General features: G+C 36.2%; 1 protein-coding gene across 1 annotated transcript in view; it reads left to right on the top strand.

Annotated features, from left to right (window-relative positions):
• The first annotated feature begins 1004 nt into the window (after nucleotides 1-1004).
• Nucleotides 1005-18082, top strand: part of TUT7 (terminal uridylyl transferase 7) — a 56235-nt gene continuing 39157 nt past the window's right edge. Inside the window, exons 1-9 of the mRNA XM_052644945.1 lie at nucleotides 1005-1534; nucleotides 5734-5915; nucleotides 6255-6371; nucleotides 6863-7040; nucleotides 8750-8838; nucleotides 10912-10963; nucleotides 11928-11997; nucleotides 12776-12902; nucleotides 14261-14380. Of these exons, the coding sequence (XP_052500905.1) occupies nucleotides 1015-1534; nucleotides 5734-5915; nucleotides 6255-6371; nucleotides 6863-7040; nucleotides 8750-8838; nucleotides 10912-10963; nucleotides 11928-11997; nucleotides 12776-12902; nucleotides 14261-14380 (1455 nt within the window). The 5' untranslated portion in view covers nucleotides 1005-1014. The remainder of the gene's footprint in view (nucleotides 1535-5733; nucleotides 5916-6254; nucleotides 6372-6862; nucleotides 7041-8749; nucleotides 8839-10911; nucleotides 10964-11927; nucleotides 11998-12775; nucleotides 12903-14260; nucleotides 14381-18082) is intronic.

Here is an 18082-nt window from a genome sequence, read left to right as displayed (position 1 = left end):
CCCCAGGCCGGCGAGAATTGAGCTCTCAGGCTTGAGTCCGCACCTTCACTTTGTGTCAAACCCTGCGGGGACTGGAGGAAAAGGGATCGGGGTGGAGGCACTCGCCCCCAACCCCCTGTCCGGCTTGGGGGGACCCCGGAACCCCATCGAGGAGGCAGGTCACTTCCTGCTTCCTGGTCCCCGCGGTGGCTTCGTGGCCAGGAGTGCTGAGACGCCTCCTGTTTTTCCGTCTCCGACTCAAAGGATGGAAACTGAGGCAGATCCGGGGTGGGGCGGTCACTGGGGGATCGAGGAAGGAGAATTGCTGTTTCATGACAAAACCAAAGTTGTTTGGGGTGGGGAAATGAGGACTGGGGTGGTTAGCGGGAGTTGACCCTTAGTCGTAAAGCCAGCCCCTCTGACCGGAGCGGAGCCTTGGTCGGAAGCCCAGGCTCTCCGTAGCCCAAGCGATCGGAGCCTGTCGGTCTGAATAGTGACGAGCGGAGCCGAGGCCCCAGGGTACCGAGAAGGGACTGAAAAGTGAAGTCGAGAGATGTACTGCCTCCACAAAGTTTCGGTTACTCTCTATTAACACTTAAAAGTAATTGCCAGCTTGTTTTTTCAAAAGACTGGGGAGTTCTCTGAAGTATAGGCTCGGGATGAGGTATTTGGTTTTTTTGGCGGGGGGAAAGGTTCTGAAGAAAAGAGCTTTCCTTATATAGGTAAACGCCAACCAGCTTGGTATGAGTGACTTTTTAATATTACAGTTTTTAAGACATTTAAATCTTCATATTAAATAGTACTAGTTTCTATTAAGATATTATAAAACTAAGCCTCCCACTTCTAATGTAATGCACTGATTATTGGAATGTGATGGAAATTAGGAAAAGGGTTTCTTGCAGGCTTTTATACATCTGTACAATGAGTGTGTGATATTTTGTGAATTTGATATGATGCCTTGTTATATTGATAGTTTGATGTTTCTCCAAAACACCTTCTTTCAGGTGAAGAGGAAGAAAACTGAAGTCAAAGACCATGGGAGATGCCACAAAACCTTATTTTGTGAGGCGTCCTAAAGAGCGAGGAATTACAGATGATGAGGATTTCAGAAGGGGTCACCCCCAACAAGATTATTTAATAATGGATGATTATGCTAAAGGCCATAGCAGTAAAATGGAAAAAGGCCTTCCCAAAAAAAAAGTAACACCAGGGAACTATGGGAATACTCCCAGAAAAGGACCGTATGCTGTTTCTAACAATCCATATGCATTTAAGAACCCAATTTACAGTCAACCCACTTGGATCAATGACAACCACAAAGATCAGAGTAAGAGATGGCTATCTGATGAACTTGCCAGTAATTCAGACAGTTGGAGAGAATACAAACCTGGACCTAGAATCCCTGTTATAAACCGACCAAGAAGAGACTCTTTTCAGGAAAGTGAAGATGGATATAGGTGGCAAGATGGAAGAGGCTGCAGAACTGTAAGACGACTATTTCATAAAGAGCTGACAAACCTGGACACCATGTCAGAAATGGAAGCGGGAAGCCCTGGTAATGTTTCCAACTTGTCAAGTTACAACCCTGAAGTCAGCAATGTCTTATTTTTCATTCAGAGGAGCTTTATTATTTTCAGCAATGCAGTTCCAATTTTTCATAGTTTTGTCTTATTTAATGTGATTATTTTAAGGATAATCATGTTATTTGGGAAGCTTCAACACACTGCATATATTGATCCCTTTAAAAGTTAACTTTGCCACAAGGCTCGTTCTACCTTAGTAAAAGTATGTTTCCCATTGGTGCTTTTTACAGAAGAGGGTGATCATATCCCCCTAGGGATATATCATAATTTCTGAGTGGTATGTATGTATTTTCTAAATTATGTGTTGTAATTTTGTACTTGAATTATGTATGTATCCATAATATAAATGACGGAATGTAAAGCTTAAAAACTTACTTGATACAAAAACACAGCATAGGCTGCATGTATCTCCTGGTACAGAGAGATACACATTTTTTTGTGTGAAGTATCAATGTCTCGAGGAGGAGAGTGCAAGATTCTTTTTTCCTCAAAAGTGAACATGGCAAACAGGTTGAAAAACATTGGTTAAAAAATTGGAAATTCAGTTAAAAGCTTTGCCTTTTAGTTTCAGTAAAACCAAAACCCAATTCTAAGGATCCTATGTGCTTGATAATTGCCCCAAAGTTGTTATTTATCCCTTCTTCCAAAAAACAAATAGATTTTGTCCACGTAGCAGAGAAACAGAAGAATCAAACAGCCTTGTAAATCTTTAAGCTGAAAAGAACTTGAAGGAATTGCAGTGCTGTCATGATGTATCAAAGGTAGAATCACAGTTTTACAGAGCAGGTAGCTGTGTCTCCGGTGAGGTTAAATTTGTCCCCACTTGTTTACGCAAAGTGGTAGATGAGGAAGTGGAACTGAAATCATGTACTGTGCTGCTCTGGCCATGAACTCAGCCTCACTGACCTGGAATCTGACAGAGAGAAATGAACATGTATTCAAAATTTCTGGGCTTTTGAAGTTTGTGTATATTTAAGTAGTTCTTTATTACTGTGTCCAAGTGGGATATGGACATTTTAATTTAGTTACCAATTGTTGGTCTTTAAGAAAAGGTTGCTTTTGAGCAGCATTATAAAAAGAAAGGTTTACAGGTCAAAAGTTTGCCACCAGATAGATATTACAAGAGACTGAAAATCAGTTTTTCTGTATTCCTGTCTAGTCTTAAAAGGAAACCTTAAGTGATATTGAATGGGACCTGCATTTTTACTATCTTTTTGTTGAAGTCAATCCAAAATGCCAATGTTTTCTCTATATGAAATTACAGGTGTTTGCTTTCAGTTTGGAAATTAAGGACTGTTCAGTTTTTATTCCTTTAAAAATCTTCGCAAAGAAAATATTAAGCTTTGGCATAATATTACTTGCTGTAGCAACAAGTTCAGTTTAAAGTATAAACTTTTATAAACTTTAAAGTATAGCCTAAGGATACTCAGAGTATCCTTAAAAGGCTCCCATTAAAGGAACTGAAATTTTCTTAAATCAAAGAGTCGGACACAACTGAGCGACTGAACTGAACTGAACTGAATACCTTAATAACGAAGGTTCTTATTAAATGATATGAAAAGATGTAATGAAAATTATCGTAGCATTGCTTTGTTTTTTGATACTAAGTTTCTCTTTTCCGGTTCACTTTACTGCTCCTACCTACTTCATTCCTCAAATATCCTAGATTGCCAACTTAATATAGTTAGGACAGTGCCATTAATGATCTTAGCTGGAAACATCCATTCAAATTCATGTGTCTTTTGTAAATGGAATAATGGACCATATTCAAATAAAATATGAGAAACTTGGAATACTGTATGTAGAGAATACATATTACTACCTAGAGCCTGGGAGGAGCCAGGTAGTCTTCCTCTAAGTAATTATGGAAATTTGTTTTAGCAATACCCAGCTTTGCCTTCCTCTCCAATGAGATTTCATTTGACTGTTTTTACCATGCAGGACTATGAAATTCAGTTTAGGATTTTGTATAACCTTGTCAGTTCTGGTTAATTTATTTTTATTTTTAATTTTTTTTTACAAAGTAAAAGGGAGTTCTATATTTTAGATGTGAATAGCTTTCCTACAAGAAAGGATTTTTCTTGTATTGTTAGATAGATGAATTTCAGAATTCCATCCATGCTCCAATCTCTGTTTCAAATCCCTTTATTTGCTTTAGTCATGTATGCCTGGACAAGATACTTTCTTGGACCAGCATTTTATGCATCTGTATCCTGGGGATAATATTAGCATCCATGATAGGATCACTTTAGAGATTAATCTGAAGCCACCTAAAGTGCTTACGTTGCATCTGTTGCATGAAAAAATACTCAATATTGGTAGCTGCAGTTGTCATCATCAGGCAAAATTTCTGCAGCCCTCCACTTCTCTTTGTAAAATAAGTTAACTGTACTTTTGGAGGGAAAGTTACTCTTTCTAGAAAAATTACATAGCAAATATAGCGAGAAGCCTTTGTAATCGAGAGAAGTGAAAAAGTAATTTGGTTCCATATCAATTTTTGTTTTGGTGAACCAACAGTGAATTTTTCTGATTGTGTTACATGTTTCAGTGTAAATCTTTTAAAGAGAGTTTTGCCTAAGAAACTCCTGCCCGGAATACTAAAGTTAGATGCAGTTATTCAGAGTTTGTAATGATAAATTAGAATAGACACACCTCTGAGTTAAAAGAATTGCTTATCTCAAAGCTTTATGCAGACCAGGAGTACTACCCTTAAAAGATTGTGCTTATTTAGTTGTGAATAGGGGGAGTGTTAAAAAGCAATAGACTGATTTTAACTATTTGTCTTTTACTATTTTGTTTGGTCCATTTTGATTCCTATTAAAATAAAAACTTTGTCCTAATACTTCTTTATTTTTTTAATTGCTGCTTTATCATAATATCAAAGCTGTTTGCAGAATTTCATTATATTCCTCTCAGGGTAGTTTGAGTACATTGCATGCTGCTTTTCCTTCAGATCTGTTGGTGATAGCTTTTTTAAAAATTAAGAGTCCTATACCTCCCTTTCCTGACATAATTTCTTTTCAGTCAACTGATTCATTGTACCTGCTCTACAAGTAATGAGTTCCACTGAAAACCTGTCATGGCAGCTGCTTCATGCAGAGCATTTCGGTTGGTTTATATATTCAGAGAATAGTTTTTGGTAAGCCATTTAAAAACTATTCAGTCCACTTAATCATAATTTTAATTGAGGAAATGAATTTCATTTTACTTTTATATGGTACTAGCAACTTCATTTTCAGAACTTGATGGAAATTACCGAAGCTATTTAGAACATTTTTTTTTGTAGATGAATTGCACAAACGTCTTCAGTTTTACTGAGGTTGAAAAGTCCTAAGTCTTAAAAAAGGAACAGATTTGTTTATTACTTATAAGGACTGTAGAACTAACAGCAGAGTTTGTAAGCAGATGAGTTAGTCTGTACTTGCAGAAAGCTTTTATTTTAATTGCTAATTTGTTTTTGTTTTTTCATTTGAAATGTGCTCTGTGCAGGCTCATCAAAGAAGTTAAAATGAAAGTAAAGATAAAATGGTTAATAGTTATCTTCAGTAAATAAAATTTTGGCTTCAATTTCTTGAGGTTAACATGGGGGAGGGCCCAATTCTATGATTGCCCGATTTACAGTTCAGTGATGGATTTTCACTCCAGATAAGAATGAAGTTGTATTCTCAGTTCTTTGGAGATAATACAGTCCATCTTTACTCCAGTGGGTTTGTTTACTTACAAAAAATGAAAGCAAATGTGGACAGTTTTCTTTTGAATACCAAGTATCCTTACAGGTATATTAGAAATTATTAAATATATGTACATTATACATTATAGTATGATATATTCATTACATTAGGATTACTGATGTACTTGTTTTCAAGTAATAATTTTTACTATTGCTTGAGTAAACTCAGCAGTATACTAGGAAGAAATGATAGAATCAGATTTTATGGTTGAAGTAGAAGTCTTTTGTTTTCCAAAAAGATGGCTTCTGTGGATTAGTGTATCCACATGTTGAGGTGCTTAATGAGCATTTAAGCTTTTTATCCATGGGAGAGGTGTACCTTCCCTTTTGCTCTGTGTTCAGGTGTCATTCAGCTATCACGTGATTTCATGAATAAATATGTAAGTTCTGCTTTTGGCTTGGGGTTATTCAGTATCGCCAATATTTTCCCCCTAACTTAAGAAAACAAGAAACCGAGGTCCAGACCTCGGAAGCCACGGAGAACTAGAAATGACGAAAATGAACAGGATGGAGACTTGGAAGGCCCTGTGATCGATGAGTCTGTGCTTTCAACGAAGGAGCTGCTGGGCTTACAGCAGGCTGAGGAGCGGCTGAAAAGAGACTGCATCGACAGACTGAAAAGGGTAACAGCTTTATTTGTTAGTTAAAATCCTTGTTTTGGCTTAAACTATGTTACTAATCGGAACATGTGCTTTCATGAATTATATAGATCAAAAGTGATATTCAGTTTGATTTAATAAAGTTTCTTTTTCTTTTTTTAGAATTTCTTTTAAAAAACAATTATTAGCATAATGATAGTGACAGTAATTTATTAACAATTTAATAAGTGTCCAAGAAATCATCTTCTGGCCAGCTTTTGTTTACCTGTATTTTGTCTCTGTACATCTTTCTCTCTACATGTCTCTCTAAATATGTATTTATATACAAATATATACATGTCTGTAAATCTCTTCAAATTGTAGCGACCAAGAAACTACCCTACAGCAAAGTACACCTGCAAACTTTGTGATGTTTTAATTGAATCCATTGCATTTGCTCATAAGCATATCAAAGAGAAGAGGCACAAGAAGAACATTAAGGTAAGTGTAAAGTAACCTAAACATATATGTTTGTCAGTTATTACTTGTCATCTTTATGACTTTCCTTAAGACTGTGATACTAATAATTTGGTTATTTATATTACTGAATTTATGTTAACCAGAATACTTTATACTGGTCAGATATGTTTTGCTGGGTAGTCTTGTGAATTTCCTTAGGACAGTATCAGGACGAATGAAGCCAATGCTAGGACCTAGATATGTGTCCTTATGCCAGTAATAACAAAGTAAATAATACGCCATTACTGTTTCTAATGTTCTTTCCTTACACTTTTTCCTTATTCCTCCCTTCCCTCTATTTTATGTGCATAAAGAAGTGTGTGTGTGTTTGATAAGATGAAGACTAACACAGCTAAAGGGAAAAGGAGGGCTGAGAAAAATATTCGAGGGTACTGTGCAGAGTGTTGTCTCAGTGACTGGTAGAAGGTAAAAATGGTGTGAGTCATTTTTAATCTCAACATTGATCTTAAAAGGAGAAGCAAGAGGAAGAGTTGCTCACCACGTTACCCCCGCCTACACCCTCCCAGATAAATGCAATTGGTATTGCCATTGACAAAGTGGTACAGGAGTTTGGCTTACACAGTGAGAACTTGGAACAGAGACTAGAAATTAAACGTATCATGGAAAATGTGTTCCAACACAAGTTACCAGGTATTTTCTAGATTTGTTTTTCTTTTTAGCTACCTAAAATACCCCATTCATTTTTCTTACCATTAGTAATTTTTGCCTAATAGAAATCAACTTACCATGTTCTAAAGCTCTCAGTTTTCTGTTTTTTATGTTTTTGTACTGCAGATCTTTATGTTTTTGTTTTTCCTGGCTTACCCTAGGGTAGCAAAGACTTTTACATATGTTGTTAGTAACCTGTCTTCATTGTGAATTTCATTGTGTTCGTTTACATGTCCCATATTATTAGAGCACCGTGGGACTCTTGTGTTTGTGTTTTGTTTACCTTTCTATTTTCCATCTCTCAGTTCAGTTCCTTTTTTAGTTGAAGTATAATTGACTTACAGTATATCAGTTTCAGGTATACAGCATAGTGATAACAATATTTTTTATACATTACAAAATGATCACCACATCTTTCTACCTATGTACATTGACAGAATATTTTGAGTTAAAGTGTCCTGGAGTCATTTTCAAGTTATCTCTTTCCGGAAAAGGTTCTGTTTAACCATGCTTAAAAGAATTGCACCATCTAAAATGAGCTTTGAAACTAATGTATAGTAAATTTTGTGCACTGTTGAATTGATGTTTCCAAGTTATGTCTGTGGAGCCATGAAAGACTATTTTTTTATAGAAAGCTCCACAAGTGATTCTAATCCACAGCCAGGGTTGAAATCACTATTTGAATTTATCATTGTACTACCCATCAAACTATTCATTTTACTGAAATATTCACATAGTATGATTCATATTCATATATTTGTGTTCAGAAAAAATAAAGAACAAGAATCTATTCATTTCCTTATAGAAGGTATCTCATCTTTGATGTTGTAGACAAGCTCCTGAGATGTCATTTGTAATTTTGATTTTTGTCATAGATTTCCATTGTAAAATTGAGTGTACTTTGTCTTGGAAAAATTGTTAAAACCCAAATAAATTACTTGACTTAACCTGGGAAAGAAAAGAGATACAAAGTTCCATTTTTTTGGCCCAACAGTAGTAACACATTGGGGGGAAAATGCCATAAAATAAATATACATGGTACCCATACACACATTTTCCTCTAAAGAGTGACTCACTTGCTGCCTAACATTTTAAGTTATATCAGTGATAAATCACTTTCTAAAGTTTTCCTGAAAAGATTGTATTATGTTAAACTTTTTGTTCATAATATAAGGAGTATTTATATTGAAAATAATATAATGCTGATTTTTATGATTATTGTTTTACTGAACCATGATCTTTACACTAAATTACACCTGTGTTTGCTTTCAAAAAGGTGAATGAAGTATCTGCATTAACTCTTCAGTGTACTCCGAGGTTTATAAACATATAACAAAGTTAGACATCTCTTTTCGACTTCCATATTTTAAAAATCATTTTAGTTAGTATTTTCTCTGCAAAATGTGAATAAAGGAAGTATTAATGTATTTTACAACTGGTATGAAAAGAGTGGCTATTAAAGTAAACTGCATTCAATGCAGTCTTCCCTTTTAAGTAAAATAAAAGTGAAAGCAAGAGCAAAGAGTCACGCATTCGTGTCCTTTCATTGTGCCAGACTTGAATACTGTTTATCTTTTGTGTGTAGTTTTAATTGATGGTTCCATTTCTGAAATAGCAGTGTCTTGCATTAACTTTTGAGAAATTTTACTTTATAAATGACTTCTATTTATTTAAAAAAAATTTTTTTTTAGATTGTTCTCTGAGATTATATGGGTCATCCTGTAGCAGATTGGGTTTCAAAAATTCGGATATAAACATTGACATTCAATTTCCAGCCATTGTAAGTACAAAATAAATGTTAGAATTTTCACAGAGTGGTATGGAAGTTCTATTATTTTCCTCTAAATGTGAGGTATATGTGGATATATTTTAGATGTTTGAGGACAGTTTAAGTGTAATTTTTTTTTTCTAAAACTACTTTGTTTTTAAAAGTATAATTTTCTCCTGAAAAATCTTTTTTAATGTTCTTCTGCATACCTTCACTTTTAAAAAGTATTTCTTCTTTTCTACATATCTTTCATGCTTTCTTCAAACACTGGTTTTTTTTAACCATGTGAATCTAATGGTGTTACTTAGCTCTATTAACTTGAAAAGATTACATTATCTTGACAATTAAACTTTGCAGTGGCAGAGAAGGATTTCAGATTTCAAACGGGTGTGGTATATATACACACACACAGACACACACACACACACACACATATATACACACACACCTCCATACATACATATAAACATTTAAGACCTGCAAGCTTGATTTGTTCCTGAGTTTCCTCTTACATCCACCCACCTTGTAAAAATAATTACACTTTTGAAGAACTGCACCTAGCCTAGATTTCTGGTTTAAACATGGTTCAGAAAGATGTTGATGAGTCAGAACTTTAAAACTGGAAGGCACTTTAATAGGTTATTCATTTACTTACTGGTGGTTCCTGCAGGCCAGTTTGCAAATGGTTTATGCCCATTTACTTGGGTTACTGCTTAAAAATAGAAATAAAGATTTCTGACCTCCTCCCCCAAATTTTGTATTTCACACTGTCTCATTCCTTGCCATCCCCAATTGCTATAGCTACCTGGTCAGTTGACCAAGATTTTACTTTTCTTTTAACCTTAAATTCTAATTAATATTTTAGCAGCATGGCAGTTATTTTGATTTCATGTCATTGGTTCATTCCTCAGGTCTGTGTGATATGCCAAGACTATACTAGGTTCTAGAGGCCAAAAAAAATATGATTGCTTCTTCATGAAATTCATACCTAGTGAAGGAGATAAGTAATTATGAATAGATAATTAATTATAATAAGAGCAATTCAGACAAACAAGGTTCTGTGACAGAAAACAAGCAGTCCTGATGCCCCTTTGAATGGATAACATTTAAGCTGAACTCTAAAAGATGAAAAGAAATGGAGAGAGTGAAGGAGTGTTTTGGCTTTAGAGCACATCATATGCAGGCATTGAGCATGGCCTGTTCAAGGAGCTAAAGGGAAAATTGTTAGGGCTGTGAAGGGACCTAGAGAAAGAGGAGCATAAGATTAGGATAGAGATGTAGCCTGGATCCCAAAATACAGGAAGCTGGAATTTCATTTTGACCTAAGGGCATTAAGTAGCCAGACAGAGTTTTAAGAATGGTCAGGACTGGATCTAAGTGGTTTTAAGTGGTTTTGGTTCCCAGTGTAGCAAGGATTAGAGAAAGGCAAGACAGAAGTGAACACCAGTAAGCAATCTGTTGAAGTAGTCTCACAGAATAATAGTATAATATTAACAGTTTGACAGCTTCTAGCCACAGCTTCGGAGAAGGCATTGGCAGCCCACTCCAGTACCCTTGCCTGGAGAATCCCATGGATGGAGGAGCCTGGTAGGCTGCAGTCCATGGGGTTGCGAAGAGTAAGAGTCAGACACGACTGAGCAACTTCACTTTCACTTTTCACTTTCATGTATTGGAGAAGAAAATGGCAACCCACTCCAGTACTCTTGCCTGGAGAATCCCAGGGACAGGGAAGCCTGGTGGGCTGCCGTCTCTAGGGTCTCACAGAGTGGGACACGACTGAAGCGACGCAGCAGCAGCAGCACCCACAACTTGGAGATTTGCTGAGAGGCTAATTAACTCATGAATTAGTGAATCAGGAGTTAACTGAGTAGTCAGTCTCTTTTTGCCCACAGTCATCATCTTTCAGTGCTCATCTCTCCGTGTCTGACTGTGTGCACATAGCACAATGATTAGTTCCTTTACTCAGGTAGTAAGGTGCTTTCTAGTTTGGAGAGGCATTTGGGTAACTTCAGATGACTGTGTGTTATCTCAGTGAAGCCAAAGTACTTACGAATTATTTGATGTATTCATTGATTTATTTCCTAGATGTCTCAGCCAGATGTTCTCTTACTTGTCCAAGAATGTTTAAAGAACAATGGTAAGGCCAAATTCTTTCCACATTTGGTTGTTAAATTTTTCTTTTGTCTATAATTTTAAATATATCTTATTTTTCAAGCTTTGAAAATAGGAAGTCATGTTTTTTGATTTACTTATATGAGTAATAGCCAAGCAAAAAACTAAAGCAAATGCCCATGAATTATTAGCAGGTTAATTGGAGTCTTGTTAGTTGTTCTGCTATGCAGAATAACTGTCTTGGAAGTAAAGCTTTTTGCTTGGTGATAATGTCACAACTTGTAAAGATTATACAGGCCCTAGCCTAAGACTGATAAGAGTCAAAATATGTAAAATTTACTCTTGAAGTTAAAACCAAAGGATGTTCATCTGTATTCCATGGCTCAAATTAATACTTTATGAATAATAAATAGTGTGACTCAACTCAGATTAATGAATCAACAAATAATTATTCCCGGGTATGTTATCATATGTCCAAAGTAATGTCCAACTGGGACTTGACAGCTTGTGTGCTTTCCATAGGCCTGGTTAAATTGTCTCATCCCTGGATTAGTCTTTCCCATCCTTTTTGTTTTGACTGAATGAAATGTTTAAACTTTCCTTCTTACTTCAGTCAGTATGTATTTTGATCCCACATGTTTTAGTAGCTTTTGCAGCAGTTTTGTTTTTTATTGTCCTGTCCGTATTTATAATTATGTTAGTGACCTAACATTTAAATGTTCTAGTTCAATAATGTAGCCATTTCTAATCAGACATTAATTTTGTAAAATAAGAGTTTTAAATTAATGTGATTACTTGATTGTTGAATATAATACTTTTTCCTTTTCAAGTCATTTTTATTTCATAATCATCTCTTAAGAGCTTTATTGCATAATGGTCTTTCAAAAGACCCAACAGATGATATGCAGCTGGTACTTGTACTTTATCTAATTGTGCTTTTAAACAAAGGCTTAATTAACTAATCTGTGTAATATTCTTTTCTTTTTCAGACTCTTTTATTGATGTTGATGCAGATTTCCATGCTCGGGTGCCAGTGGTGGTGTGCAGAGAAAAGCAAAGGTCTCTGTTTTTTTTAGCTGTTTATTAAGTATCAGCTTGCCAAAAGCACTTGTACTTTACTGCATCTTAGTGTCCAGTTTCTAGAATTACAAGCTCCTATGTGGTTAATTTCATAAGCTTGCTATTAGCTTTCTCTCTCTACTGTTGGTGTTTAACCCAAGAGGAAAAGGTATTTTATTTTAAAAAGAAGAAAAGTACTTAAAAGGAAAAAATATAGAAAGGAAGCATTTTGATCCATTTCAGTAAAAAAAACTATCAAATAGTTACTTGCTCTGATCACCTTTATTTGCCATTCTTTTTAGCAGCATTTTAAACAGTACTGAAAACAGTTGGTATGACTTCACCCAGCTCTCTCTCTCCATCTGGAAACACTCCCATTCCCACTGTAGATGGGTGGTTTGTAGGCTGTAATGAGTCACCATCAAGCAGATTCCTCCAGCTAGAGAAAACACTTTTGCTCCTACTAAGATGAATTTATACTCCCATTTGAAACATTTTATACTTCTTTGCATTTCCCCCTAAAAACTGTTTTAATATAAGAAAATGTGACAGTTTTGGTTCTTAAAAAATAAAGTTTACCCAGAAAATAGCTGCCCTATCTTTTTTAAGCCAGTTATTTAAATGACCCATAAAGGTTTAATGAGTTTTTTATTTTCATTTTTAAGGTATTTATTATCAGTGTAAATTAGTTGATGGTAGTGTAAAAGAAACCTGATACCTGTATAACACTTTATCTTTCTCTTTTTCCTTCTCATTGTCACCCTCTACCCCCCACCAGTGGTCTTCTTTGTAAAGTGAGCGCAGGAAATGAAAATGCTTGTCTGACAACAAATCATTTAACTGCCCTTGGAAAACTAGAATCAAAGCTGGTTCCTCTGGTAATTGCATTTAGGTACTGGGCAAAGGTAGGTTTGAGTTCTTTAAATGAATGAATACATTCTACGTATGCTTAAGCAGTACACTTTGATTTTTACATGGTTCATTTAATCTTAAATGTTTGGATGCATATTTATAGACATCAAGAGAGTTGGCATCTTGAGTATTAGAAATTTTAATGTATATAGAAAGAAAAACATACTGTTTCTGTTTGACTATAGCATATTGTTCAAAAGATCAATGATTTATGATACTTATTAAAAATTAGATTTGTAGGTCAAATCTGAGGTATAGCCTACACGTTTACATTTTATCTAGTTTCCTGAAGTGAGTCTCAGATACAGGAGAGTTAAGATAAAGCCTCTTATACCATCCAATGATAAACCCTTGCTCAGTCATGTTGACTCTTTGCAACCCCATGGACTGCAATCCTCCAGGCTCCTCAGTCCATGGAATTTTGACAAGAATACTGGAGTGGGTTGCTGTTTTCCGCTCCAAAGTATCTTCCCAACCCAGGGATCGAACCTGCATCTCCTGTATTGGCAGGTGGATTCTTTACCACTGAGCCACCTGGGAAGCCCCAAGAATATACCCAAAGATTCCCAAAAAATGAAAGCCGCTATCTGATCTTGCTTTACATTTCTACAGTATTTTAAACATGGTATCCTAATAAAATGCTCAGATGAACACGAGAGCATCACATTTCTCCAAGATGTAAGGTCCCATCACGATTATAAACTTGAGATTCTGTATAGAAAAAAGCCAAAAGCTTTATGGATTAGGACATGGCAGTGACAACACATAATTCCTGTTGCTTGAGTCGAAGATGCAACAGAGACAGAGGATGCCCCACTCTTAATTGAGTAAATTGGTAATCACAATATGGTGTGCTTTGAAAGCAGCCTCCTACTTTATCACTAAGTTGTTATTTTCTCCTAGTGCTAATTGGTTTGCCTGCTTTCTTTCCTCTAATTACGTTTCTGACCAAAGCATGCATTTTCGAGGTAGCAGCTAAGCATGAGGGGGGCCATTAAACTGAGCAAAGCCAATTGGTTTATGTTTGGGATTGAATCATTATTTTGACTTCATTAACAAGTTTTTGAACCAAGTGAATGGATTTACCATGGATATCAAAAAATAGATTTTTAGAGCCTTTCACAAGTGAGTTTAGTTAACAAATGAAAAATTTGAAGTGGAAACTCACTGAAAACCACAGTATGTGTTTACAACACAAGTATAAGGAAGTTGGGTATTTTGTCATTGTGGAATTTCATTTTGAAGAGTAAATCACATGATAAATGGAAATGAATTAACAGATTTTAGACCAAATTGCATAAATGACAAGTTGGTACAAAAGAATGCTTATCCTCTTTTCTCTCATTTGTAGCTTTGCAGTATAGATCGTCCTGAAGAAGGAGGTTTACCACCTTATGTGTTTGCTCTGATGGCCATTTTCTTTCTTCAACAGAGGAAAGAACCCCTTCTGCCTGTTTATCTAGGATCATGGGTATAAAACATTTTTTGCTTATGTATCCAATATTGATTTTATTATGGAGCCACAATCCCTTGAGCATAATTTCAAAGTCTAAAAACCTAACCAGAACTGACATGAATTTATTTATCCTATTATTGTGAAAATTCATGCCTCTCACTGCTGAAATATTAATGTATTTGGCTACAAGATGCTGCCATATACTCTGCTAGGGAGACTGTTACTTTTCTAAACTGAAGAAACTTATAATTTATGGAGCACATGATCTTGAGGTTTACAGACAAGAGAATGTGAACCTACATTATCATTTGCTACACAATTCTTTGGGTACAGTTTTATAATTTGATCCTTGAATTTATATATCACCTCCAGACAGACTGTAGAAAGCATTCAGTTCACTATCACTTTCTTTTACTGGTCTTTTTGTTCTCTTTCTACCCTGTTCCCTGTGAAACAAAAGAAAATGTAAGTGCTGAGATTGCTACTCATACCACAGATGCAGAACTTAGAAGTCACCTCTTAAATAATATTTTGCTGTAATTTTCAAGATGAATAAGACTTCAGTAAGGTGACCACTCTTTCTTTCTGGATAAATTAAAGTTGAGCTGATTTATTCAAATAGTAAGATTTAAGAAGGAGCCATCTCAAAGTCAAAACGAGGTTATTTTCATTCTCTTGAAATGCCTCACTTTTAATCCCTAGGTGAAATTCCTTGATAAAAGTCTTACGTATATCCTTATTTTATAAAAAGCTTCACTTCGTAAAAGATATATCCAGCATTTTAACTACTTGTCTTCTTACCATATGCAGGATTCTCATCATTTAACGAGGAGATGTTCCAGAGCCGTAGTTCTTATATGTATATAAAATAAGATTTTAGGGAATTTTTTTCTTTATACTAAATGTGTTGAGAATTAAGCAAGGACCTTTATCAGGCAGGCCCTGAGAACAAAGGCTGAAGCAGAAACACTGTCCTGGCTCTAGGAATTGCAGTCTGCTGTGCTGCAATCCAGTTGCCTAAAGAGAGTTCTCCTTGTGCTTGCGGTACTGAAATGAAAAAATTCAGGGCATCCTTGCTAGTCTGTTCTGGTGGGAAAAAGGGTGAGAGAACAAAGTCAACCCTTAGTTGACAAATAACCCTTTTCATCAGACCTAAGTCTGATACGAAAGTCTTTGAAAAAGTCTTTGAAGTTTTCTTTTCACTTTGATCCAAGAGAGATAGGAGTTTAAGATACAACCAAACCAGTTGGACTCCTGGGCCAAAAAAATGCCTGAGAAAGAGGTTGGCTGTGTTACCATATCACTGCTGTCTTAGTGAAATCTGCCTTTTCTTGTGTCTTCATCTTCCCTGAAGTGGGCATCTGTCACTGATGTGAAGATGCAGGGGGAAAAAAGCACTTCTCTTCTGGTGATGGGAATCTCCTCAGGATTTGCTTAAGAGAAACATGAATACCTTTGTCTATAGCCAAGTGTATTATTTCCTTGGCAGTGATACTAGAAGTTCTCTAAGATGACAGAATTTGGTTTTGATTATGCCATTTGTTTTTGCAAATTTAATGACAAAAGTATATAGTGGTCAAACACTGGATTGGTCAAAAACTGTATATATCAAATAAGTCAGACTACTGCCTGACCCAAAGTGATCTTAGTCTTCACCTTTTTAAACTAGTTAGGTATCAGTGTGCTGGTTTCTGCTAGAGTATTAATCAAAAATACACAGCAAAAATACAGAAAAGAAATTCAGTGCCTTGTTCATGCCAGATATATATCACTGTTCATGTAGAAAATCTATTGAAAACCTCAATATTATGTGTATGAAAGTATCCAAACTGTTAACTTCTTCAAAATCTTTAAATCACTCTGTATGTTAGTCATTGTACTAAGCCCTGAAGGTAATACATGGGTGAATAAGATTAGATTCTTTGTCAAGAAGTTTAGAGTATCATATTTCTGTGCTCTGATCTGTGTTTTCAAAAATCTTTTGGCCATTCTCTCCCAACCTACTCAGATCTCTTTCATGTTGGAGACTATCTCTCTGACCTTTTACTCCCAATTAAAATTTCCATTTTATTATCATTTGATTCTGATATGTGAGTTGTGAATGATGACTAGCTTAACCCTGTCTTCTTAGCCTCTTTTATCCCCTACAACAATATTTTACTAGTCTCCAAGTAAATATTTTTTTGAATCATTCTTATTTTAGATTATATAAACTTAACTCTTAGGAAACAATTATTTTCACTTTAAGAATGCCAGATAATACAGTAGAAAGAAGAGTAGTGTCAAGTGTTAAAAGCTTGCCAGCCCTGAAAGTCACCCAGGATTTGCCACTAAAATCCTTATAACCTTGAGCAAGTTGTTTAATCTCTGAGCCTTGGGGAAAGACTCACCTGAGAAATTTTGAAATGAGATCATGAATGTGGAACTCCTAGAACAAGATAGGAGAACAGATGTAGTCCTTTTCCCCTTCAGTAGAAAGTCAAGTTCCTCTTATTGGGTGGAGGTTTGAACTCCTAAACAAGTGATCCTTCTGGAAATAACAGCTGTAAATTCTCAACAAAACACAGAAAATAACAACCTGAAGGCTCTGGAGACTGAAAAACTCAGACAGACTTTAGAGAGAAGCCCAAAATTAAGCAAATGACCAACCCAGAGTGAGTTCCTATTTTTCAGTGGCTTTACCATAAAGGCTTCACTAGTAGAAAAGCCACTCCTCTTTCTGGGCAGAGGACCTAGGGCCACCAAATAATAAGGGGAAAAAGAACAAAGAGGGAAAATACAGAGAAGTGGAACCCTTAATTCTTTCTGGCCACTCAGCACATCTCTGACTGATTGTTGATCAATCCAGGGCGCCATATAAGGATCTTGGAAGTCATCGCTCCATCCTCACAAAAAGAAAAAAGCTGAGCATGCTGAAAATCAACAACTCTTACTAGATCCTTCAGAGAAGTGGGGTCATGGGAAAAACCACTGTTCCCCAAGTTGGAGAGACAGGCAGGTATATAACTTGTCAGAGCAGAAACCCAGGAACAGAATACTGCCTCTGGAACCATTACCAGGCTAAGAAAACTGATTCTGGAAGTTCAGTTTGGCTAAGCGTGAAAGTGGAAAAACAGCAGAGGGCCCATTCATAGGGTGCTCATTTCATGAGTTTTATCTCCAGAAATGCCCACCAGGTTCTCAGGGTAAAGATCCAAGAAAAATCCTCTATCCAGGAAAAAGGTTGTCAATTTGACATTGCCTAGAACATTCTGCTGTCTTAGGTAAAAGCCTGCCCTCAAAGGCAACAATTTTACCAGAACCAAGTTGGACTATAAAGAAAGCTGAGTGCAGAAGAATTGATGCTTTTGAACTGTGGTGTTGGAGAAGACTCTTGAGAGCCCCTTGGACTGCAAGGAGATCCAGCCAGTCCATCCTAAAGGAGATAAGTCATGAGTGTTCATTGGAAGGACTGATGTTGAAGCTGAAACTCCAATACTCTGGCCACCTGATGCGAAGAGCTGACTCATTTGAAAAGACCCTGATGCTGGGAAAGATTGAGGGCAGGAGGAGAAGGGGATGACAGAGGATGAGATGGTTGGATGGCATCACCGACTCAGTAGACATGATTTTGAGTTAACTTGGGGAGTTGGTGATGGACAGAGAGACCTGGCGTGCTGCCGTTCATGGGGTCACAGAGAGTTGGACACGACTGAGCGACTGAACTGAACTGAACCT

The sequence above is a fragment of the Budorcas taxicolor genome, chromosome 8, assembly GCF_023091745.1.
Source record: "Budorcas taxicolor isolate Tak-1 chromosome 8, Takin1.1, whole genome shotgun sequence".
NCBI lineage: Eukaryota > Metazoa > Chordata > Mammalia > Artiodactyla > Bovidae > Budorcas > Budorcas taxicolor.
Note: the sequence above shows the minus strand (reverse complement) of the source record. Positions and strands in the feature narration are given on the sequence as shown.